Source organism: Bombus flavifrons, chromosome 1, assembly GCF_040668555.2.
Source record: "Bombus flavifrons isolate JBK064 chromosome 1, iyBomFlav1_principal, whole genome shotgun sequence".
Classification (NCBI taxonomy): Eukaryota; Metazoa; Arthropoda; class Insecta; order Hymenoptera; family Apidae; genus Bombus; species Bombus flavifrons.
In genome coordinates, this window is record NC_138442.1 from 21990862 (window position 1) to 22016992 (window position 26131).

Below are 26131 nucleotides of genomic sequence, written 5' to 3' on the forward strand. Positions count from 1 at the left end.
TTCGATCAATTACAAGAATTTCTATTAAAAAAAATATAGATCATATCTCAAATATTTGAAGTTAATCCTCGTAGCGCTATGTTACAACTATCAGTATTTTTAGTATATTCAAGAGGATTCAACAGGTAAAAGTGCATATTTAATCCTAAAACTGAATAAAAAATAACATTTGCCGATGTATTGAATTTGAAAATTTTTTCGCTATGGAATACACAAGCAAAACAGTTTTCACGTTGAAGATAAAACAATTTAAAGCGAATAATAACAACATCATACTTTTCGGTACGAGCTAGGTCCATGGACGAATAAATCATCGACCTTAAAGATTTTTGTTACGGTTACGAAGCTGTATCTAATTATCTCTTTTTAACTTAGCCTGCTCCTTAATCGTTAGCTATAAAATTTTCTCCACCTTTCTACAAATAAATCTTCCAGGTAACTCGTTATTTACCTCCGGCACCAGATTTCCGTCGAAACTTTTAAAAGTTATATTCTCAGTCGTAAAATTACGGTGCAGCTTAAAAGTAGAAACCTTATTTCACCAATCAACTTCCAACAAAATTATACTTAATTAATCTCCTTGTACACCAGATTGTGTAACAAACAGAATTCGTGAAACTCTCGTTGACATTTCAAGTTTCGAGTTTTATGTAAAACATACAAATCGGGTTCTCCGAAACTCGGACTAGTCGTTTTAGCCAATATCCATATCGGTTATTATATTTTTATATTTTATAATTAGCCTTTTCGCTCTTTTACGCGTTGTATCGGATCGATAACGACAAAGAGCGAATTTTGCGGACTTGCAATCAATTTTTCTTTCTTCGTCTACTCGTGTTTTGTGCTTTCAGCTTTGGTTAATATTATTACGTAAACACGTTTCACTCGATATTATCACATTTCGTTAATAACGAAGGCTATGATAATTTATTAAACTTAACTTTAAACTTGCACCATAATCGTATTGTGCAATATCGAATAATGCACATCGCACTGTAATTATTCATGTGCCTATTAAACATTTCGTACTTTGTTTAGGTCAAACGATTGGTCTTCTTTCAAGCGTCGTTCGTAATACACGCGGACGTTAACGCGCAGTAGAATACACCGTTAATGGCCAGATGATCCGGAATCATTCGCACGTATTCTATCTCGCGTTCGCATACTCTTGTAACTTTATTTCTAAAACTTTTCTCTTTGTTTCGTACGTTGTTTCGCCTGCCTTTTTTACGGACACTGCTGGTCGAAGAAAAATAACAAAAAAAAAGAAATGGTTTGTTAAAAAGTAGCCACTCTTGCACTCGCGCGTACCAGCTACATAGCGGTTTTGATTACCATAAATCGAGGACCGCCAAAAAGGAAATTCTCATGGAAGAGAGGTTTCACAAGCTCTCGCTGTGCTATTTATCTTGCAGCTTGGTCAAACCTCGATGAATTTCACTTACACCAGCGTGATTGAATGAAGTCGACTGGAAGCACTCGTTGAAGGAATGAAATATTTCTCGTTGAAAAATTACTCGGAAATCTTGTCCAATTATCGCTTATCGTTAAACGTATTACCTCGCGTAATAGCTGGAATAATGTGGGAATTTGCGACATTCCATTAAAATCTTCGTAAGTTTTCGATAATGAAGTAATTTGCTACTTTATTATTAATGAACGTATCGGTAAAACGTTAATTTTTCGTAATTTTAGGAAAAGAATTTAGTATTTCGATATACTATTACAGAAATATTCTAGAGATACTATTATAAAGGTATCCACTACATTTTGTAAACTAATATTGTTGTAAACTAACGTTAAGCAAAATAACAAACTCTTCGTTTAAATAATTTTTATACGCAAAAGTAGGTTTTATCGATAAACTTATTTGACAATGATATTACGACACTTTGGAGAGGAAATGGAATAACATTGAAAAATTGCGTTCTAGGAATCGAGACAATATCGAATCCAAGTAGCCAATTAAATCTGAATTCTCCGTGCAATATAAACTATAATTGCGAAACGAGTATTTAAAACTTCAAAGTCTCTCGCAACTGTGCCGCCGTTGTACATTTCTGCTCTTAAATAATAAATCACCGCGTCTGTTTAAACTTTTCTCGTCGCTTGAAATCTGAAAACCAAGGGAAACAAAGGAGCGGCTTGGTATCAAAGAAACGAACGAAGAAAAGTTAAAAAAGATAAAGATACGCGAGTCTTTGTTGTACGTTAATGCTTCAGCATGTTTTCATCAGCGGTTGAAACAAAGAGAAATCTCGTTTTAAAGTTTCCTCGAAGGGATGTGGAACGGGGATGTTATCAATTTGACGCCTCTCGAAAGCGAGCGCGTCAAATTGATAACGAAAAACGCGGTTGAACATTCAACTACAGATTGTCGTGGGACGAACTGTTTCCAACGAATACAATACGCGTTTAAAAACATTGTTTCAGTTGGAACAGTTGTACATAGAAGTCCTCTACACGATCGCCAACACTGTGGGCGCTAGCACGGGACAATACGCGCACTACAAGGAGGATCTTTATAGGTATGCGCAAGAAGCTTTTGGGGTTCCACCGGATCAACATCGACGATATCTGAACATCGCATCGGAAGAGAAGGTACGTTTCATCGTGTTCTTTCTTATTATTCGATCGTACATGTGATGGCTCGCCAAAGTATTCGAACGTCTGCCGCACAATATTTTTATGAATATATTATCTGCATCGTATAAAACTTCCTGGAATTTCATTGACGCTGTAGTGGCATACAACTGTAGCGATTGTAACAGCGAAATTTGAAACCGATACGAAAATGTATATAAAAGTTACGAGACATTTATCGCGAACGTGCACTCGGTGAACGATTGGTATACAGCATGAATATACTATTAGGTTGTAAGAAAAGTGTCTTTCTTCTGCAGACACGTCTTTTACAACTACGCATCATTATACATACATGAAACCTAATCTGTCTGGACATTGTAATCTCATTCTTGATAGAACAAAATGGATCGTAGGGAATTCGATAAAATAATATAAAACGGAAAATGTTGTGCATCCATTATTTCCTTATAAAACGAAAGAAACTTTTCGGACGACCTAATATTTAGTCTTAAACGTAGGATTGTTGCCGAGGATGGTCTCGTTAAACATCGTAGCTCATATCAAGGTGTCGAATAGTTAACCGACTGTTCAAATGCTCTGTAAATATACAATATCTTTTTATATTATTTGAAGTACGTATCAGTCGTCGTTTTGTCTTATTTAATTCGAGTAATGGGATTGAATGAATTCGATATCGAAGATGAAAAGAAGCGGCGTGCTTTGTAAATAATATCACATTGGAAATTGCGCATTTGAAATAAAAGCAATAATACGCGGTTACTGAAACATATATTCGGGCAGAAAGTTCGATTCGAGTCTTGTCGCACAGCTCGTCGCGTTATGAAACGTTATTTAAAAACGACGCAGTATACGCAAGCATAACGCAGTACCGTTACAAAGCAAGCAATTACTGAAACAAAGCTTTATTACATTTATACAGAAAATGAAAAACGAAGCCCCGTAAAATGATTTCGTTCTTGGCCGACGATACGAAACAGCATTGAAGTTGGATAAAGCAAATTAATAAGAAACACCACTGGAACAATTACTGCCCCGTTTCTCCATGTTTTATCGTCGGCTAAATAATATAATTCCAATCGATTCAGTCTCCAGCTGTTTTTAATAATGAAACAAATAGCTTCGTGATTAAAATACATAAAAAAATGGTATTATATCGGAAATGTAATTCATTTTACATTGAAATTAAAACACACTATAAGAATAAAACATTACGATCTGTTTACAGTCACGATCGTATATTTGCTATATTATGTTCAGTATCCAAATAAAATGTATTTAATTATGCCTCTGATCGATCGTCGTAAAATTATTCTCATAAATTTTACTCCGATATACGTATACCATGAAAATCCCGTAAACTCCTTTAGTCGGTAAAAAAATGATTAATTATTTTTTGAAACGGTTGTTAAACTTTTCAGCCACCAATAGTTGTCCTAAGCGTGGTAGTCGTGGAAGCAGAGGGACTAGAAGCGAAGGACGCGAACGGTAAGCATTTATTTAGCGTGTTTCGCGTTTAATTATGCAGCACCACGTAACGCCCGTAGAAGTTTAACGAGTCTAGTGAAACGCAAATGAATTTTCCATCGAATTACATGCATACATAATCCGGCCGTAGTCACCGATGTCATAAATTTTGACATGGGAACAGGACGAAAAGCGATGCATCTTTCGGTTCTCGACGTTACTTCTCAATATTTCAAGCCCTTTTGCGCGATAACGGATTGAATAATTGCGAAGACAGTCTGGAAGACTTCGAAATTTATCTCGATCACTGAAAATGATCGATACCGCGCGATACATCATCTTACGGAAATTAAATGCATCTTTTATATTCCAACCGTGTCGAAATGTCTCTGTTATTCGTGTTTAATAATAGAATAATGTGTACTTATTCTACTATCGTCGTCGTAATCGTTATTAAAATTTTTAATAGATTGCGGATATTCGTGGAAATTCATATTTTTACGAACCTAACTGTAAGAAATGGAATTTAAATTTATTTCACTTATTGAATATCAAAATAAGTTTTAAAGCAGTCTAGTTATTCTACTTTGAATATTTTATGTACCTTTGGATGTCGTGCTTATTCCGTGCATTTCTGTACGTTTAAATTTCTCATAAATGCATAAAAATCCGCGGCCCAGTTTCATGAGTAAGAATAATCATTTCTGCCAAATTTGTATAATGCAGAATGACTAATATTGTGTACAGCAGCTGAGAAAGAAATTTAAACTGCAATTTTTAAATGCTGAAAAATTCTGAAAAGTACTGAAAAACGCTGAAAAATGCTTGAAAATTCTGAAAAAATAATCCCCGGTTTATATTATACGTCCATAAAAATGTTTCTTACAGATGTTTCTAATAAATTGAGATAATTCATAGACTAGAGTGCATATTGAACAATACACACACAATTTCGCATCGTGCTAATTACATTCTTTGAAATGTACAAAGGCGAATAGATTCTGATATCTAAAGAGTACGAGGATAAGATCCAATAAAGATAAAGCATCCAAGTACTTCGTCATAAAAGATACAACCCTATTCTCGTAAACTTTCTCTATAAAAATCTATCTCGAAACTGCTGCAACAACTTAAGGTAACTCTCGAAAAAAAGGAGTAAACCTTGCTCATTCCGCTCTACAAAACACCGCAGAGAGTTAAGCGAAACGGCTACAACTTAAAAGTCGGTGTATTGTATCGTTCAAAAGGACATATTTTTATTAAAAAAGAAAAAAAAAGAGAATCCATTATGGAGAATTTTACATTTTTGTACAAAAGAACGTACACATTGTAAGATATAAAAGACGTATGGCGAAATAATTAAAATTTTTCCACGATCGTATATTTTTTCCGTCTAAATCTAGGACGTTCCTTTGTTTATTCTGTCTAGAGTCTACGCCGCGTCACTGATAAAACATATATATCGACAAAAATATCGAAATATTTTTACGCTGCATTCTATGTGTATACCCGTGTACCACAGAAATATCTGCAAAATAATCACGAAACAAGTAATATTTTTCAATCGTGTACCACCCTTTCTTAAATGAAAATTTGCTCTAATTAATTATCTCTTCGTCGCGTTACAAAAAACATCTATATTATCAAGATAATAAAAATTCTATACTTTTACGCATCGTCTTATTTTATTTTCTATACTTTGGAGAAACGTATATACGAGAAGAGGGTCGTGAAAAAATACAAAACCTCTAAAGCATATAGTCTCTCCGTTCAAATCCAGAATGTTTTTTCCAATTGCGGAAGTCGTTAGATTCGAGTGTTTGCCAGAGGAGAGTTAGTCTGAACAAGATTCTATATATGTCCTCCAGGATTCAGCGACCCTTACTGCATGTTAGGAATTCAACCGGGTAATACAGGTGCACCGTTGAGTCCGCAAACGAATTTAACTGCGCACTCACCCCACACACCGCCGGCATCTCCGAGACAAGCGACCCGTGCCCTTTCCGACGGTGGTGAAACAGAGAATTCTCATCACGAGAAATTACGGAAACACCATAGGTAAGTCGACACATCGACGTACCCTTGGTCGCATCGAGCGATCGATAGACCGCGGATATTTATACTCTCATAAATGATTTGAAAGCGTAGAAAACTTTTAAGAAATTCACAAGTGTGCAAATATCCAGTAGGCTGAAAAATATCCAAACACTTGCTTATTTTCGACAGGATATATTCTGATTAGAAACTTGGGAATAAATCAAATAGCAATGCAAACTGCAATGATTTTATTCCTTCCAATCATCATTGCTACGTATAATGATATATTATGAGCCGATTAAATCGAGCTTTAAAGATCGACGTGCAATAATTACTTCGAATTCATATTACTTCAAACGCTTTTTGTATGAATTTCCGTGCAAACTCTTAGCGGGGATGCGCGTAATCCGCAGTCTGATCGATTTGCATGATTTATCGAATATTCAAAATATCGTGCTTAACCTTGAAGCTTATCGTAGCTCTCTTTAATCATGCTTATTGGAAAACGTTCGATATTCTATTAATATTAATTCTGTTTAGCGTTGAAACTGTTGAAGTTGAAAATAGAGATTCTGTGAAATATCAAATTTTAAATGGCTAGAACGGGTCTAGAGGATCAAAAGTTGTAATAGGAAACGTCGAGATTTATCAAAGGTAGCTGTTACCACGCTGGGAATTTTATTTAATCCAGATTTGATAGCGCCCAGCAGAAATTGATTGCTCGATACGTGTATCTCTGTTTAATTGTATGTAATAATGGCTGAATAAAAACTTCTGTCCTATAGACGATTCGACGATTCAATTCTTTTTTCGTTGATAGTTCCAACGATACCTGTGTAGTATATAGCAGTAAAATACAAATGTTCCATAGAAGTAAATAAAAATGAAATCGCTTCCCTGATTCCATTAAAATCATTATACCTAGAACGGAACTTGGGAGTACTTGAGAGGGTAAACCTGCTGATTAAAACCCAGATAAAGGATTATTAGAAAACGTTTCAAACGTTCTTTAATCGATCCTCATTTCTCGAACATTCCAACGTTTTATCACTTAAATCAAAGCCTCGATACTTCTTATTCTTAGTCATTACCTTTTCCGATATCGACGCTTTATCCACGATAGGAAAGGAATCTTTAAAACAATGGAACCGATAACTATAGAAACGTAGATCGGTGTTTCTATCGAATAATCTGATCTGTACGATCCTCGTTATTCCGCGTAAATTGAAACTTCAATTATTTTCTACCGTAAATTACGACCAATAGGAACAAATTCCTCTTCAATAAAGAAAAGTGCAATCAATTTGCTACAAATCATCGATTAATCCGAAGCAAGACGTTCGATCGATCGCTCGAAGCAGTTAGAGCAGACACAGACCTACTCCAGACGAGCAATCGAGTGACATTTCCACAATGAGTCGCGATAACAATGAACGGTTGCCGGATGCGGCAAGTTCTGTTGGCGACGCTTTCGCAGCGGAATAAGGCCGCGGTGCATTGAGAATCGAACGTCTCGCGGCTCTATCTCGTCGGCATTGTCTCCTCGTGCAGGCAGCAACGCGATTAATTCTCAGTGGTATCGCGACGACGCGCGAAACGAGACCACGTGCTTCTCGTCGAGTCGTTCGAAAAATCGAGTGCTAGAAGACAGCCATGCCGAACGTGGAGAAGCTGGCGAAGAAACGACTGAAGAAAATGTGAGGAATGTTTTTACGAACACGAGGGTAGATTTAGTAGCAGGAACGAACGGTAGAATTCAATTTGCTTGAAAATGTTGTTTCAGCTATTCCGGTTAAGTGTAATGTCTCGTGGCAATTGGCACGGCAATGGCAGGTAGTTTGAACGAAATTCTTGCATTACAGAAGCTTTGGCGTTTAAGTTGGAAATAAGTTCATACGGGTATAGAGTTTGTAATATTTGATATGCGCGCGTACAAAGTAACTTCGACGTAAATATTTCTTCGAGACAAATCTAAAATATAGAACCGAAATAAAAATACAGAATTTTATTTAATACATCGTGCACAGAGTTTGATTTCTCGCACCATCTGTAACAAGTTACAAGGCACAACCCAACCAAAGGAACGAAAATTTCATTGCCACGCAAAATTAACTATTCGAACGAACATACTCGCGTGCCGCAAAGCCTGAAAGGAGATAGAGAAGCGCGTGAAATATCCGTGGAAGTTATTGTATCCGTTGGAAATCAGTTTCAGGTTGTCGTTCAAGCGCAAGGAGCATACGAGCAGACGCGAGCATCGGGAATCGTTGAGCGGCGCGGTACCAGCCAAGTTCATACGCGCGACGTCGGTGAAGCCGCACACGCTAAGTCCACGATGGAACGAGAAGTTTCGTTTGTAAGCAACCCCGTGTATCCTTCGGGGACTTCGATTCTTCTTCTTCTCCTTTCTTTTCTCTTCTTTTTACTTCCACGTCTTTGTCGCTTCTTCCGTAGTCCGGGAAAGCGATCAGAAACACGTTACGTGAAATTTCATATTGGATCAGAGTGACACACGGTTTAACATTTTCTCGTTTTTCTTTTCCATTTCAGCGACATCGACGACATCAACACGGATATTCTGCACCTGGATATATGGTGAGTGGTGTCGTTTATCAGGTTGGCTATTCGGTGCTTTTCTTCTTTGGTACGGTTTAGTGCGTGGACAGATGCCGCGATGGATATGGCTGTGAATAGCGCGAAATGAAATTTGTTTCGTTACAATGTGATTTCGAGAAGTTAATTTGGAAAAAAATTAGTTTGTAAATTTGCAATTTCAAACGGCCATCTGCAAATATCCTAATTTGAAATTTCGAAATTTCAAATGCAGATTCTCGTGACTTCCAATTTTTAGTCAAATGCATAATGTATTTTTGAAACCGATGCTTTCACGTTGGAGGCAAAACGTACCCTATTTTCCTTCCTATAAAAAAATTGTTTCATTTATGAGTCTACCATTATTCCACCATTTATCTATTTCTTGTTCTATTTCGTATCCTATTTTGAACCACGAACAAAACACTATTTTACCCGAATTATCCATCGATTACTTCTCGATTTTATTTTTTCTTTTTCATTTTATTTTTCTCCCTTTATGTCATATCTTGCTTCAAGTGCCAATAATTCAATATCATTCTCTTATAATACCATTGACATTATACTTCAAACATCTACACCTTGTGTGTCTCACCAGTATATATATGGAAATCAATTCGTTAATTACTGCCATTACTACCAGCAAGGTTCGTTGAGTAAATAAGATCAATGATTTCCTGAGTGTGCTTCCGTGCCCCTTCTCGTACTCCCTTCTGTCGAAAGTGTTTGTGTTGCCCTGACAGACATAGTTTCAGGGACCACGACGACGAGTCCTCCGTGTTCGATGCAGTGAGCAAGCTGAACGAAGTACGCGGCGTCAAGGGACTCGGAAGATTCTTCAAGCAGATCGCGCAGAGCGCGAGATCCGGCGGTCAGGACGATTTTCTTGGCTGCGTGAATATTCCGCTTCAGGTATTGCATCGATTTACCTAATGAGTTTCGTAATTATGCTATCGTAATAACGGAATTACAAAACTAATAATTTCATTCCCAATATTCGCCTTACGTTCGTTAACTTTAAAGGTCCGTTCGTTAAAAGTAATTTTGATCGTACAATCGACACGTTACGTTTCTTACACGCAAATATTAAATGCGTGTCTTCTATCAATAATTGAGAAGAAAAATTCTTTCCATAACCAAACAAACGATTCAACCTTTATTGAGTTTATTTAACGTTAACATTGATAACACGCATGAATATTATCATTTCGTTTAGCTCTTTTAAGCACATCTTTTCTGCATCTCTAAAACTATCATCGACAAATCTTCGAGATGAAAATACAATTTACTGTTACTCTAAATACAGAAAAACAGTTAGAGTAGAGCCTCCCTTATGCCTTATCCGAACTAATGGCGAGACAAAATTGCTCGGATAATGGAATTTTCGAATAACAGATAATCACTTTTCTCGTACGAAATTTCATTTATTTAAATACAAATTAAGATTAAGTGGCAAATCCTTTACACACTTATGGATCTCGTAGCTTTTTCTCTGTTACGTCATGTAATTTATTCAACACAAGTAATCGCATAGAATTACGTTCTTTTTGTACTTTGAACCATCGCTTTCGTTCGCTGCTTTCATTTACATAAAATCGTCATTATTATCGCCTTCGTGGCAACGAAACTGTTCCAGCCAGCATCTGAGAAATCTACGTATTTCGGATAGTTTTTGACATCACGTTTTTATTTTTTTAATGTCTGCGATCGTGGCTTTTCCAACATCATGTATTTTTATTAATTCTGTCGCGCTTGCACCACTTTCCAGTTTTTCAATCGCGTCATATTTCGTTTCGACAGTTTTATAGAACGCTGTTACTGTCATACTAAATTCTAATAGCCGGAACTCAATGGAATAAAGCAAAGAATACATCGCAACGTGAACACCGATAAAACGTGTATAAAATTGTGTAAAAAAAAGATGTTACATAGTCGGTTTCCATATTTAATGGCATAGGTATCGTTATTACAATCTATCGATCATCAAAGCAATTTTACTTGACGTTAATTTTAAAATTGCAGTTCGATTTTTTTTTTTTTTATATTCTAACATGGGGTAGACAAGAGAGAATCGTTTGTTGGCAGGATATTCCAAGCACGGGGCTGGATCGATGGTACAAACTAGAGGCCAGAACGCAACGAAGCACAATTCAAGGTAGAATTAGATTAAAGCTATGGTTATCAACGAGAGAAGACCGCGGGACGTCCGAAGAAGACAACTGGGGAGAGCTCAGACAACAGGAGAGACTTTACACGGTCTTTCTCAATCACGAGATGAACAAACAAGGAGTATGTACCATCGACAAACAGATATACATTGTTTTTTATATCTTTACAAAATACAAACATTTAAATATTTATTTAAAAAGGTTCCTAAAATTCCTGACAAAAATTCTCGAGATTCTACCTTCGTTTTGAAAATTAAAGAAAATTTAAAGAATATTAAAAAAAAATAACAATTTTCATAATATCCGTAATATACATTTATGAATAATTTGCTGAAATTCACAATAAAAAATATATGGTTAGCTTTCTTCTTTAAGTTCAAGGATATAAAATGAAGCACATATTTTTTATAATAGCAATTTTCATAGTGATCGTACTATATATAACGAAAATAAAGTATATTTCTAATTATACAATAATACGATACAAGAAAAAAAAATCTCTATTTTTCTCTTATTTTTATTCTATGAAATATTTATAAACAACTATTATAGACACTAGCTCTCTTGCAGAAAGTTAGAAAGGGCGAAAGAAGCTCGTAAATATTTCTAAAGATACATCCTTTACTGCCGTCATACTATAATTAAGAAAAAGAAAAAAAGACAACAAACAACAACAAGAAACAGTTGAAAACAAGACAACTTGTAGTTTTATTTTATTACTAACAGCTTGTCGCTTAATTTACTTCAACGTAGGTTAGAACTGAATTATTTTCTTAATTGATTTATTTTCTCTTGTCCTGCTCTTTAATAAAATAATCTATATATCGTGTAACTACGTGATTCTCCCTGCCTCATTTAGGAAGACTTCACAGGAGAATTGCCACAAACGGCACTAACGATTCTTCATCAACACGCCGTCCAAGGTGATGTCACAGAACTCCAACAAGCGTTAGTTAGATGGGTAGCGACATCCAGGCAATCAGCGTGCGACCCAAGAATTCTTCATCGCCTTCTTCAGGTTTATTTTAATTTTACAAACGCCTTTTTTATTCCTTCACATGCCATTTTTCTAACGCGTTCTCTATTTATTTATTTTCATAGGAATTAACAAACTAGATATTTATTTATTTCAATAGGAATTAGACAATGTATGGCACACGGACACTCTTTCTCGAGACGAGGAACAATGTCTCGCAGAGTCGTTCAACGAATTCCTCGAAGTAACGTTGAAGAAAGTTCGACAGCACCGAGTGCTATTCCCGCCATTGCATCGACCATCCATCTCTAAATTGGATTATCTTCTTAGGTGCGTATCTTTCTTAGAAGAAGAGAGAAGCAACGTATCGTTTATGAATTCTATTTTATTCGTGATTTTTCCTATATTTTCTATTTAATAAAATTCGGAAAATCGGTTTGAAGATTGAAAACATAAAAGAAAATAACATAAATTCTTTATAATGGTACCTAACCTGGATGTTATTTTCTTTTTCTTTACATCTGTATTATTATTTCATTCATTCATCACTGTGCAATTATACTACGTTAATACACCATCGCTTTGATACTATTATTAACGCCTTGTCTTTAAATCACAGGAAGAAGCTGCAGCGAATTGAAACTTCTATTGCCATAGGCAAATAAGATTCAAATTAAAATACAGACGAATTAAAATCAAGAGCAAGACAAATTAAATCCTGACTAACCAATCGATATAAACCCAATTCTCTCAATTTTGTCGTTTCATTCTACCCAAAAACGTACTATCCTTTAAACCAGAAACCTTATACTCCTTCATACCTTTGAAAAGCAATGAAAGCTTTGATCACCAAACGCTGGCAGATAAATTCCACAATTTTTCCTATAACTCACCCAGAACTCGGGATATGGTAGAAAGCATGCCCTTTACGATGATCTTTGTCTCATGGCGATATCCCAACTAGTTTCCAAGATATGCGCACTTGGAAGCGCGTCACTCGAGACTCGAGATTCTAAGAATGGCAGACAAATTCCTGGAATCGTCGTGGTCTACTTATTTTCCTCGGAAGTGCGTACGTCGTTGACGTAATCGCTGACTCAGACATTTTCTTTGACTGACGTACACGTAGCTGGCTTAGGCTAGGTCAGTGAGCGAGCGCGAAACGAAGACAAAGATACCGATAAGACTAAAATTATGGTTTGCTTAAAACGACGGTATCTCCGGAGCGGATAATCCCATCGAGACAAAACAAAAAGCATTTTAAAGGGGATAATATCCTGTTTCTAACAATATCAGTAGCGTTAACTCACAACAGATTTTGTTGGCGCTACATGCCGTTGAAAGGATGCTTCGTTTAACGCGGTCCTTATTTCGCTTAATTCGATTCATCGGTAGGAATGAAGAGCATAATTGTGTTCTTACTACAGTACGCGATAATCTCGTTCCCTTTTGTTATATCTATCTTCTAACTTTCCGAACTTTGCACGAGTAAATTTCTGAAAGTAAAACGCTACCGTGCTCGCGAGAATCTACACGCGGATTCCGAGCTTACGTAGTTAAATTAAAGCGAGCACGCTAAGAGGAAGCAGAGTTTAATTTGTGCAAAAAATTAGCTGAAAAAAGTTACTGGGAATTTGATATACGTATTTGCTAGACTGGTAGGTTTTCGTTGCAAACTTTGTACAGGCAAATTATGAATCGCGTTTATATTTATACATAAATATTTTGTAAATAAGTTGATGCTGGTAATAATTTCTCGAACAATTACAAGCAAATTTATTATATGTAATTGTTTAGTAGAAAAATTCTTTGACGCGCGTAGCTAATAATTTTGTACAAGTTACATACTATGGCCGCAGACTATTAAAATATATAAGTAAATGTCTCGGAATGATAATCGGTTTCTCTAAGAAACAAATTGATCTGTGCAATTCTTCGATTAACCTAATTGACCAATTTTATATAACAATTATATATAACGTAAGATTACTTGAATCCTCGATACGATTACAATTATCCTGAAAAGCTAGTGTTGAAAACCTTCAACGTGTAAATTTGTATAAAAATACCTCTATTAATCTCATACGTATCGTTCTTTGCCAATTTTTGATAAAACTGAAGTATCATTAAAAACACAACAATTGTCGCTGAAAACAATATTGAGAGTCTATAATATAAAAATACTTTTATTATTTATTGCCTACAGATGTTTAGGACTGCTATCGAACATGAAAGCCTTCCGTGCGTGTTGCCCATTCAATAAGGAAATCCGCGGAGAAATAATAACCGCCCTAAGAAAGGGAACCCTCGAATGGTTAGTGCTCGATTGAACTTTTTCATTTCATCTTCTCTTACCTTCTGTATTTTTCTGCTTCGATCGCTACATTTGATCAACGACGTTGGTTTCCCGTTCAGGTACGAGGACACGAGGCAGCAGACAATGTGTTACGATAAAGAGCCCGATCAGGATGCAGATAAGGTTTTGCAGGACTTCACCAACTTAGTAACTGCGTTACTGGTAGACTTGGAACAGGGACTCACTTACTACAACAGTCTCTTTGAAAGGTGAGCTTTTCAAATTCCTCGATTCCCTACGAATTGAAATTTAAAGTTAGCCAAACTTGCGTTCGTTAGCAAAACAAAGTGGTAAAACGTTCCCCCTTGTATTTGGTCTTTGATTAAAAGTTGAATACCTACGGTTAAGTGTATATTGCGTGAACAGTGTTTACAACGGAGAATAGTTTTCCCCTCTTTTATTTGCTTTTGAAAACCTTGAGATTATAAAGAGTATCGCGTACTTTGTAATTTTACCGTAGAACAAATATTAGACTTATTTTTTAACAGGCGGAACATCAAAGTTGCCTAACCGATGACCGTGCTATTGAAAATTGTTCTACCTTCGGTTCTCTTTGCTTTTATGGAAAATTGCTTTTTCGAATGAAACATACGAATCTCTTGTTCCTTTAACGTGGGATTGCGAATGCACGGAGAAACATACTTGTTATATACAAACAAAATTTCCAAACGAAAATCGTATTATTAACGTCAGAACTGCTACAGTAGCCAAAATAACTAGTTCGTAATTTTTTATTTTGTACACCTACGACCATGATCTTTCGAAATTTCAATAATTTTATTTAGTAAAGTACGTGACAAGAGATTGATATCTTTCGCTTATATCGTATCTTTTCCTCGCGTGTCTATTATTTTCGTATCAGTTTTTACGTTACTCGCGGTATATTACAAGCGGTCTATGGATTTTTATACATTTTTAGACATTTTACACGTAGGAAATTAAAAATTAGAAAAATGTATCTAATATTATCAAAAATATCCAAAGTATAGTATCTATTATAACATTCGGTAGATGAAATATGTCTCTGTTTGTATTCCACTTGTTTCATTAGGTTTATAAAAATACGAGTTTGCAAAATACGGTATCCGCTGTTTAACCACAAGTAAAGGAAAATCATATATTATCCACGATAAATATTTCAAGTTAAAGGGAAGATAAATCGATTTACAAACGATAGATGAAATGTTGTGTTTCAGCACGAACGGCGTGCCATATTTCTCGGCGGTGTATAAGCAATTGGACAAGCTGGTAAGCAAACCCCGCGTGAAAAAGCGATCATTTCCAACAAATATGAAAGACGAACGAGAAACATATATATATATATTTATTTATACATATATCTATGAAATATTCTCACTTGATAGATCGCGACGATGCAGAATCAAAGCACACAATCATTATGACACACGACTATATTTTATTTCACTGTTTCGTGAAGCTGGATGTGCTATGTTTGGCTTTATGCTTTATTCAAGACGTCGATCGTGTTTTTCTTTTTTTTTTTTTCTCAAATTTTCGATCGATATCGAAAACAAGATGAGCTAGCTATCCATTTAACGATAAAACAATCGTCCCTCGAAGATCTTCGTAAAAGAGAGGAAACAAGACACGCGATTGGAGCTAATAAAAGTTAAAGAGAAACAGACATCAGAGAGAAATTTTGTATCTAAATTCACGCGTCTAGAAGCGAAATAGAGAGAAAGAAATTATTTATCGATTATTTTATAACGCGTTCTTGCGATTGGATTATTTTCAATTCTGCGAATTCGGTCGACGTCCTTGCATCGAAATAACTACAGAACATATTACTCTTTATATATAGGGTGTTCCAGGAAAAAAGCGATAAACGAATTGTCGGAAAAAATAAGTTAAAAGTAAGTGGAAATTTCGAAATTACAGCGATCCGAGTATCGTTTATATGGTTCGGATGTTTGCATTGTGAGATGAAAAGTAAAGGAAAGGATGGAGCAGGGACACCCTATAAATAAGCGAATCGCAGTGACCTGAAGGCTAGGTTGAACGAGGATGGAACGATGTTGAGGATGAGTTTGATATGTCCGTCAGGTCATCGCGATCTTACTGTACACGAGATGTTTGTCCATAGCTGGCGGAACACGTGGCGAAACACATGGAGAACACATCCGAGGTACTTTTTCATCGCCACCACGAACTGTTAAAACCCTTTTCTATTTCTACTCTATCTTTCTTCTTCGATCTCCTTGTATATGTAACATTTGAACTGTCGTATCGAAACCGCTTGCTTTTATTCGCGTACGTTTTTATTAGTATCAAGGAGGAATTAAATAAATGACAAAAAATATCAAATAGATAAACAATTTCCAGATTAGAAATTTCTTTATACACTAAGATTAATCCTTTAATACGCGAGTAAAAATTTAAGTACGCAAATAGAAAGAATAGCGGTTGATTAGCTAGTAGTTTCTTGAATACCGTTCTACGATGATTACTTGTAAATACTGCCTCTTCTCAAGTTCTGGATTACTAGTAAAATTTAGAATTTTCTGAGATTAGTTAGGATTTAAATAAATTTACATACAAAAGAAACATACAAAATTCTACTTGCTGATGTAGTAAAATATTTGGCATTGTTCTGACACGAATGCTCGATTTCGAACAAATATCGTAAAGTAGTTCCTACGGTTGATGATGATGTCAAGAAGCATCAGTATGGTGCTATTAGAAATACTTTTGATTTTATCCCGCATACATGAAACATTTTACGAGATCAAAGGGAAAATTATTTCTTTATGAAGGAAATATTCCGACTGAGAAACAGCTCAACGAAATAACGATCTGCAGGTGTTCTTTGACAAATATTAATTAATTAAATAATTAATATCGACAGCCTACTGTCTACACTGTATGTAGTTCTTAATGAAGTTTTTGATGTTCATAAGTGTAGTTTGCTATTTTTGGAAAGAAACTGCGATGGAAGTGGAATCGAATCGATAGCGTATCGAGATTGAAATAAATTTTTGTTAGTTCTAGAACAATCGTAATTTTTGCAATTTGATAGGATTAAAGTCTTACGGCCTATTTATTTATGATATTATACGATACATTTTATTTCATATTAGTTTCAATGTCAAGATTCGCCGAAATATATTCGATTATCAATTTTCACACGCGATCAGGAGTTTCATATTAATTAATTTCGTTTCGTATCGCATACGTTATTGATACAAAGAACGATATAGAGTATAAACTGCGAAAAGTAAATAGTTTCGTTCGACCGTGTATGTACGAACCAATATTTTGTGCACATGAACAAGTAATATACCATGTACGCACGTGTATACGGAATCCCAATGAAATTAAAGCCACGTAAATTTATTAAATGTTCCACGAATAGAATATATGTATCGAAATCATACTTTGTAAAAGAATAAAATACACAAAGCTAACTAAAAATACGAAACCAGAATACAAAAGGTTCGAAGATTCGAAGATTAAAAAATTCAAACTTTCGTAAGTCTACGAATACAATTTTTTAGAATGGAAAAATTTGATTTTCGAAAATTCGAAAGAATCTTTTTCCAACAAATATAACGTGAAATACGAGGGAAAGTTCAATAACCCTGGAAAGAAACGTAAACGCAATTATCCGAAGTCTTGATACTCTAATTTCCTGACGATTCACGAGGGAAAAAGTGGATCTAGGACGGATGAAAGAGGGTTGTCCGGCTGATTCGTTGCCACTTCCATTGGCGCGCGAACGTGCTGACGTAAAGCACGTAATTTTTCACCGTATCTTTCACGGGACGCCGGAGACGCGAAGGGCCACACCGTGATGCATGACGTTGCTTTCCATTGGCAGCTCTTTTATTTCCAGCCGAGGTGCACGCGTTTCTCTTTTATCAAAGGAATACCACTTGCTTGTTAAACACGTCACACGCTCCGCATGAATCTTCCGCGTAATTTGCCGGACACCGCATAGGAAATATACATCGAACCCGATGCATGCGCTCGCCAAACGTTACCGTATTATTAATGAGGTAGAATTTGCGAACAAAGTAGAAACGTAGTTTCGATAGTTCGAGAATTTTAGACGATGAAACTTCTCTGGTTACGCTTGGACTCCTGTGTTTCTGTAAATTCATTTCGTTTTATCGATCGATTTTACTTAGCGCCTACCACATACATACGGAGAAATTAAAATTCATCGTGTCTTCGATGAATTTCGTTGGAATCGAAACTTTTAATTTCGAGTTTGAATCGTTAGAGCGAGAGAACTTTAAGTTTCTTCTTTTAATTTTCATTCGGTGAACAAGGAAACGTTGATAATACGTAAGATTGTTTTACGAATGACGAAATTTGTACTTTTTATTTCGATCGACTTTATTAGGCTGTTGATTATTGATTTTCCGAGTCAACCGAACGATTGTTTTCTTTATCAATTGCTAACGATAGGAACACGTCGCTTACATTATTTTTTTTTTTTTTTTTTTTTAAGAAGATATAACGCAGTAAAATTATGAGCAGTTACTGACCTATTAAAATACAATGTTGCTCATTGAACATCGAGTATAAAAGGATCATATATATTTCTATTTATATAAAGAATCTACATAAACACCATTGTTGTAGCATTTTCTAATTTTTATAACCGGATTCACCGAGAATTTAAATTAGAAATAATATTAATTCCATTTTTACATCTACAATTCATATCATATGATACCTACGTATCATTTGCATATCTACTTTAATATCTCCCTCTTCGGTAATGTTTGCTCGCTATTTCGTGCATCTTCTCGTCACCTTATCGCGATACACGTTTAAATTATAAAAAGTAAAAGAGAAAGCCATTGGGAAGACGAGCGAGGTCTTATCGAACGCGTCAATCTAGCGCATTTTCCAACGAAATTCAGAAGAAAACGGAACGATCGGTAGGAATATACTTAGTTTACTCGTAGTCACAGGATATCAAGCACGCAAATCGATCTTTTTTTTTTTCTTGCACCTCCAGAGATGTACTTCCCGCGCACAGCCACTTAAACGTCCCTGTCGAGTCCCGGTTAACCTATCTCTCTGTAGGGTGTCCACCACTTTTACGCAAGTTTCCGAAACGTTTAGACGCTTCGATACAATTTCACCAACTTTGCCAAACCCAAGGGAAATCCTGTAACTTTCTGTACTTAAGCCGTTGCCTTATGAATCTCTCTTACGATTAGGCGCCAATGTGTGCGTCTACTAAACGTCCTCAACTTTGACAATTAAATCTATTTTGCAGACAGAAATTGAGAAAATATAGATATTTATCGATCGTTCGTTTATTGCTGTTCATGGATCTTGAATTTTAGAAATTAGCTGCACCTTGGATAAATAGGAAATTGTATCCCTTTCAATCGAATTAATGGTGATAAAAAAATACTGTGACGTCGGAGAAGTAGCGGTACTTTTGTTAATATATAGTGGCTGAATCTTGTAATACGGATAATGAAATAGCGAAAACCAATTATTCTATCTTTGCTATGAAAAATAAGTTCGTTTTTTGTAAAATTGTATTCCCGTTGGAAATAAACTCCATCTCGACTCTGTGAGAAAATTGCGTTCCTGTTAATTGAGTTAGTAGTAATAGGGAAATATGAGGCCTTGAAGGAGCAGCAATTATTTTGTACATTACTTTTCAACCTCGGCAAATAATTTCATCTTTTCGAAGAAAGTGTCGTCTCTATTGATAAGTCGATAATGGAAATTTTTCGACTGAATAGCTGAAATCAATTATTTTATCATTGCTTTGAAAATCAAAGTTGATCTTGTGTATAGAAAATTGTACTCTTGTTAGTGGATCGATAACGACGAAGAGATTTGAAAACGGCTGTTGAAATAACGAGTGCGATTCGTTTGATAACTGTGTGTAATTTTTATACAGTCACGGACAGAGTTTGCGTTGAAAATTGAACGGACATTTTAGAAAAGAAATAAGGAGGGTAAAAATTTGGTAAAAAATCGGAGATCGTGCTTATCCTAAATGAGTGGTATATCAGGTAAGCTCCGAAGCTCAGACGACTATTCCCACTTTGTCTTCGTTATCGTAATACGGAACGTTTACTAACGTCACGTTCTAAGTGAGAAATATGTACTTTACTTTTTCACGCAATTTCATTTTTACTACGCTTTACTTTACCTTATTACGGCAAACCTACGCCTTTTTACAAAGCTTCTGCAACAGCAACTCGACTGAGATTCTTTAACCGAACATCGCTATTCTGCAGTTAATTTTCATCGATTAGTTAATTAATTAAATTCCATTGTCGTATATCGTTCCGTTCTAATAATCGATTAATTGCTTCAACGAAGAAACATGGCTCGGTTTCTTCGGTTTCAATTATACGATAGCGTCGTAACGATAAATTTATTCGTTAAACGTCAAATCTAAGGCGTTTGAAAAATATCAAGAAGAAAAACCAAGTAAGAAAACATTTCTCAAAATAATATATTACATTGGAATAATCAATTCATCGAACTTTATTACGTTTATAACAAATACGTAGAACAACATAAGCGTAAAATTACAGTATTAGATTGAACTCGTTTAAGTTGCACTATACATTGTTCCAACTAAGACAAGAATTTGATACTTGAAGAGAGAAACTCAATACGTACTTCGAGGCAACGGGTTAATTATTCTACCTTTTTGACGAAAGACGCTTGCTTCCTTTGCAAATACGTTTCATCGACGATCGACTGAAACGTCGTGTAATAAACGAGTTATCATGGGATTCCAGTAATTTCGAAAATTACCAAGTGTTCGACGTACACTGGGGTTTGTACGTACGCTTAATTGAAAGGACCGAATCTCCAAATCGCGTTGCCGGGAAATTTGCATTTATTTTGCGAGCGAATCGACCGTGTTTCCTGAAAATACGCGACGTCGTTTCTAAACCCAAACACGTGTATTCGATACACGGGAAATTTGACACGCGTAGAAAATTAATTGCTTCTTATACGATGATTGAAATGGCAAAGAGCGACTTTGCTTTGACTTGCCGAGGATAAGTTTTTCAAAGATATATTTAAGTAATTTTTGAAACAATTGTACAGGACTTCGTTTGGGATAATTAATTTTCGAAAGAACGTCTAAGTACATATTTCTATTTATGCAGAGATTTTATTAGCAAAAGTGATTAATTTTTTAATAATCTAGCGGCCATTGTATTTGTTAGTAAATTCTTTACTACTATGATCTTATTTCTTAAACTAAATTCTCCTAAAGTATGGTTACACAATGATTGCTTTATCAAGATTCTATCAACACTCTATCAAAATTGTATAATCTGTGAACAACGTTTAAACGTTCTTAATTACATTTAAAGAAATCCTACTTTCAAAAATAGTTGTTATTAGAAATCGTGTGGCAAAGAAACTTGCGTAAAAAGTAAAAGGTGGTGGAAATACGAAAAGACTTCCGAAGCATTGGTAGAATCAGACGCTTGTCCTTTGTTCTTCGACTTCATCGGAAGAAATGTATTTGATAGATGCAAAACGAACTCGGAGCCAGGGTCACCACGGCTTGTCTTCAACTTCACGGTCAAAACGCGGACGAAGAGTACGTGCTACCACCTGGAGCGGAAATTGGAACGCCAATGTTCGAATTATACTTGGCTCTGCAGGATTTCATAACGTAACTATCAATTAACTAATTATATCGGAAAGTTACGAATAAAAATATACCGTGCAGTTGGGAAAAAATCAAACTGAAGAATTAACTATTTCTCAAACTAAATATAATGCAAAATGTGTACTTATGGCCGTTGAAGATAAAAATAAGTTGTTGGAATTCTTACTAGATTTCGAGTAATTTATTACGATGAGACATTTGTAACATTAAATATTTGGAAATCGATGAAATTAAACTTTTTAAACTCTGCAACTTTTTAAATCGAAGAGAAAATTGAATATTTAATTGCGAGGCTCTAAGATTACTTGGCACTATTGAAATTCTTTATCGGTAGGATCTCTGACAAAAGGTTCCGATAAAAAATGATTATCTTTAAGGAAAATGTCATATTTTTAGCATGAAGGAGAACCTGCCGCAGTCCGACCATAAAACTTTGGCAATTTGTAAGTATTACGAGTGGTTCAGACCAGCTGTCGATAAATGGTTGGATCTGGCTAAATTGAAGGCGATTCAACGGGTACGAAAATCGACTGAACTTGATCGGATCTGTACCGCTGAATACATTGTGAAACATAGTACCTCCGCCATTGATGTTACAGCTTGCTTCTATCAGGTATGTTAGAAAAAGAAAGAAAATGGGATATTTAAGTTGACAATCGTGTGAATTAGCTTCTTAAAACGAAAGATATATAGGTATAATTTAAAAACTCACAATGTTCGTAGATTAAAGAATTTTGGAAGAAATTGGCTTGGCCGGATCTTGCTGGATCGTACAATTTAGTTCTGAAAGTTGTCGATGTAAGTATAAATTTAACGTACCAAAGGCTTAGAGGATTTAGACAAACCTTTAAATTCACCTTTTCTGAGATGTATTCTTTTATTACAGGCTATATGTAGCTCAGCAGCTTATTACGCTGAGATAACGCACCAAAAATTGGCTGATAGCGGTTATTACGAGGACCAGACGCCATATAAGACATCAGACGAGGTAATCGCCGAGGTAGAGACCGCTTCGCATCAGTATGACACGACACTGCTTTGCAAACATAGACATAGTAATATCAGAAACACTTTGTCACGATGACCAAGATAAACGTCTTTTTCTAATACGCTTAAATGTTGAACTCTGCTCTATAGAATATAAAACACAAATACATAAGCAAATGAATGGCAATATTGTAGAGTAACTCGCAATAGATAGCAAAGAGAAGGCAATCAAATTGAACGTTGCACGTCTGAAAGTTGAACGATATAACGCCGAAGCTTTTCTTTCTATGTTTTTGATAGATCTGTCTATGAATTTTTCTTAATACATTTATCTATAGAAAAGTTTATTTATCTTAAAAATTATTATGATTCGACAAAAATATTAGATTATATAATATATACTGTTGTTGATAATTTATCTCGATCAAATTAAATATAAAATGCAACTTCAAACAAAAATCAATAAAAACGATATATTACTACTAAATAATTATGATTATAATATGTTACTACTGAATCGATCTTCATCCATGGATTCAATGATTCGAAACTATATTCGTAGATGTGCGTGGCTATCAACGGCTTGGAGTACGTCCGACGATGGCTTCTGAATTTAGGAGAGGAGTTACTCGTGGAAAAAGTTCTAACAGCCTTGGAGTGTCAAGCTGGTGATTCTGCACGAATGCAGTGGAGAACCGCTTTGACGTCACCGCTGGAACAGGCACCAGGACAAATGTTGCTGTTCATAAACCAGATCGTTTCAAGGATCGGCACGAAGGTCAGCATTGCGAGCAAAGAATACAAACCAAACGATTGAGAATGTTTTTTTTTTTTTTAATAAACAAGTTATATCCGTTCACTGAGATTACTATTTCTTTTTAATACCAAAAGAATAGAAAAAAATAAGCGTCTTTAGAAGATTACTTCATCCTCGTTTCTGACGCGAAAGATTGCAAAATATGCGCAAAATTCAATATTTACGACACGCAGTCAAAACAATGGATAATTGATACAAAAAATAAACTTTTTCTTCTTTGTCTTCTGACAAATTTAAAATAGAAATTTGTTCGTAAATGAATTAAAAATCGAGGATCAATTAAGAATTAATTTTCAATAGTATCGTATTAAATATACCACGCTGTAGCACTACATGTAATATTATAATGTCAAATAAATAAAGTTATAATTGAGAAATATCTTGATCTACAGATGAGACCACCATTGAAGAAGGCGATGTTCCATCTGGCTTGGTCACCGGACAGTTTGCCCACTTGGGAGGCTATCGCGCCGTTGCTCGAGTATTTAGACATGCACCTGGTGGTGCTAAACTCGGCTCTGCTTACAGTGAACTTCAATCGAGTTCTTCAAGACATCTGGGAAGTGGTGCTGGCTGAGCTGAGCAACCAAATGGACGGAAACGCGGGTGTAAGCAGAATCTTAACGCTATCTCATGACGAATAGGCATAAAATAATATCTTTATACGTTTATGGAAAGTTTGATAGTGCGAAAAATATCCGAAAGAAATATTTAAAATATCCATAGTATTTAATAAAAATGAATCAATTTTCTACTTAGGTTCCATCGTTTTAATTATATTCAGAATATGCGTACATATCCGGTACTCTTACGATGAAGTATTTAATGTCGATTGATATTGATGCCTTTAGCATTGTCACCAATCGTTGTGTAACTGAAAACGATAAAGAAAGCATTGTTATTGGTTTGATTTGTTAAAAGATCTGTTTCTCTATAGGATAAACCAGCGATGTTTTACGAAAGACTTCACGAGGCGCTGGACTTATTGGCGACGTTCTTTCACGAGGACGATAAAGGTTTACCGTTCGAAACACTTAAATGTCAGAGTTTCCTGAATGTTGAGGAACGGCTTCAGTATCACAAAATGGATACAACATTCTTGATCGACCGATTTTATCGACAACGACTTCAGGTTACTATATGATCTGATTTTCTTTTTTCTTTGTATCGCAAAGCTGTAAGTTAAATCGAAGATTTAGTACAGTTGCACGATTTTTTGAACTGTAAAGTGACGACTCTGATCTTCTTAGGACCAACTAAACACCGTATCCTCCGAATATGGCGTTCTAACGGTGAGAGCGTATCTAAATCACGATTCTCTGTGCGTGGAAGTTATAAATGCCAGAGACGTGATACCATTGGATCCAAACGGTTACAGCGATCCCTTCGTGATAATCGAATTGCTGCCACGAAGAGTCTTCGAGCATTGCGCCGAGCAGCACACCAACGTCAAGAAGAAAACTCTGAACCCTATGTTCGACGAATGTTTCGAATTGTAAGCAACGAAGAACAAATTTCTAACATCGAATGTAAAGATTTAACTACGTACATACGTTGATCATTCTTTGATATAATATTTGAAGATTTACTCGGAATACTCGGAAACATACAGACCTTCGTAAAAGACGATTGAAGGTCTTGAAATCTCAATAATGTTCTTACAATAAGAAATAACTTGGTAGAGTTGTGTCCTAAAGCACATCAATAACTGTCGATATTACTGGTAGTTCGTGAAACTTGAACTATTGAATTATTTCGAATTATGCCTATAAAAAGTTGATTCTTTCATTCGATCGTAACATTTCAAAGTAATCAAATCGATATTTTCTCTATCGGTTGATTATCATGATCACTTGGCGTATATTTTTATGCCATCGACTCTACGAACTTCTCTGTCGTTAGCTCCGTGAGCGTGGAGCAGTGTCGAAGTCCAAACGCCATGGTTCTGTTCACCGTAATGGACCACGACGTGCTCACGGCGAATGACTTCGCTGGTGAAGCGTTCTTGGGGCTCAGCACGATACCTGGTGTTACCGACTCGAATGCCAGCATAGACAATTTCCACGGCCTCAAGCACACCGAGTTACCCCTGATGCATCAGAAGAATCGAAGTGAGTTCGATGAACGCGTACTACGTACAATCTTCTCGTTCTTATTCGATTCATTTTCATCTATTTTCTCTGAAAGAGCAAACATCGTAACAGACGAAGGCAAAGTAAAAATATATTCCTTGTTATTTCAATATTCTTATATTATAATGTCGTTATACGAAGTACGATAATATTGTTATTTAATATTGTTCGTATCGTATTCGATGCTCTAGGGTAGCTGGATACGATAATTGAATTTGTTGCGAAACTTCGTCAAACGCTAATATGATTTCCTCGACGTTGAAACAGTAAACGAATTTCATAACAATCTCATCAGACGCAACGTAATTTTGATAAAATGTTTCTTTAAAAATATCCATTTGGAAGAATCG

At 35.6% G+C, this 26131-nt stretch overlaps 1 protein-coding gene across 3 annotated transcripts in view; it reads left to right on the plus strand.

Annotated features, from left to right (window-relative positions):
- unc-13-4A (BAI1 associated protein 3) overlaps nt 1–26131 on the plus strand; it is a 123912-nt gene that overhangs the window by 96119 nt on the left and 1662 nt on the right. Inside the window, exons 5-26 of one of the 3 annotated variants that reach the window (XM_069116978.1) lie at nt 2434–2601; nt 4026–4092; nt 5940–6129; nt 8318–8464; nt 8659–8703; nt 9456–9612; nt 10786–10989; nt 11728–11886; nt 12005–12174; nt 14051–14158; nt 14260–14409; nt 15397–15448; nt 16305–16346; nt 21703–21848; nt 22242–22458; nt 22569–22643; nt 22732–22845; nt 23395–23610; nt 24042–24257; nt 24587–24781; nt 24900–25144; nt 25552–25760. In XM_069116978.1, the coding sequence (XP_068973079.1) occupies nt 2434–2601; nt 4026–4092; nt 5940–6129; nt 8318–8464; nt 8659–8703; nt 9456–9612; nt 10786–10989; nt 11728–11886; nt 12005–12174; nt 14051–14158; nt 14260–14409; nt 15397–15448; nt 16305–16346; nt 21703–21848; nt 22242–22458; nt 22569–22643; nt 22732–22845; nt 23395–23610; nt 24042–24257; nt 24587–24781; nt 24900–25144; nt 25552–25760 (3292 nt within the window). The remainder of the gene's footprint in view (nt 1–2433; nt 2602–4025; nt 4093–5939; nt 6130–8317; nt 8465–8658; nt 8704–9455; nt 9613–10785; nt 10990–11727; nt 11887–12004; nt 12175–14050; nt 14159–14259; nt 14410–15396; nt 15449–16304; nt 16347–21702; nt 21849–22241; nt 22459–22568; nt 22644–22731; nt 22846–23394; nt 23611–24041; nt 24258–24586; nt 24782–24899; nt 25145–25551; nt 25761–26131) is intronic. The other 2 variants (XM_069116989.1, XM_069117000.1) reach the window with 2 other exon arrangements.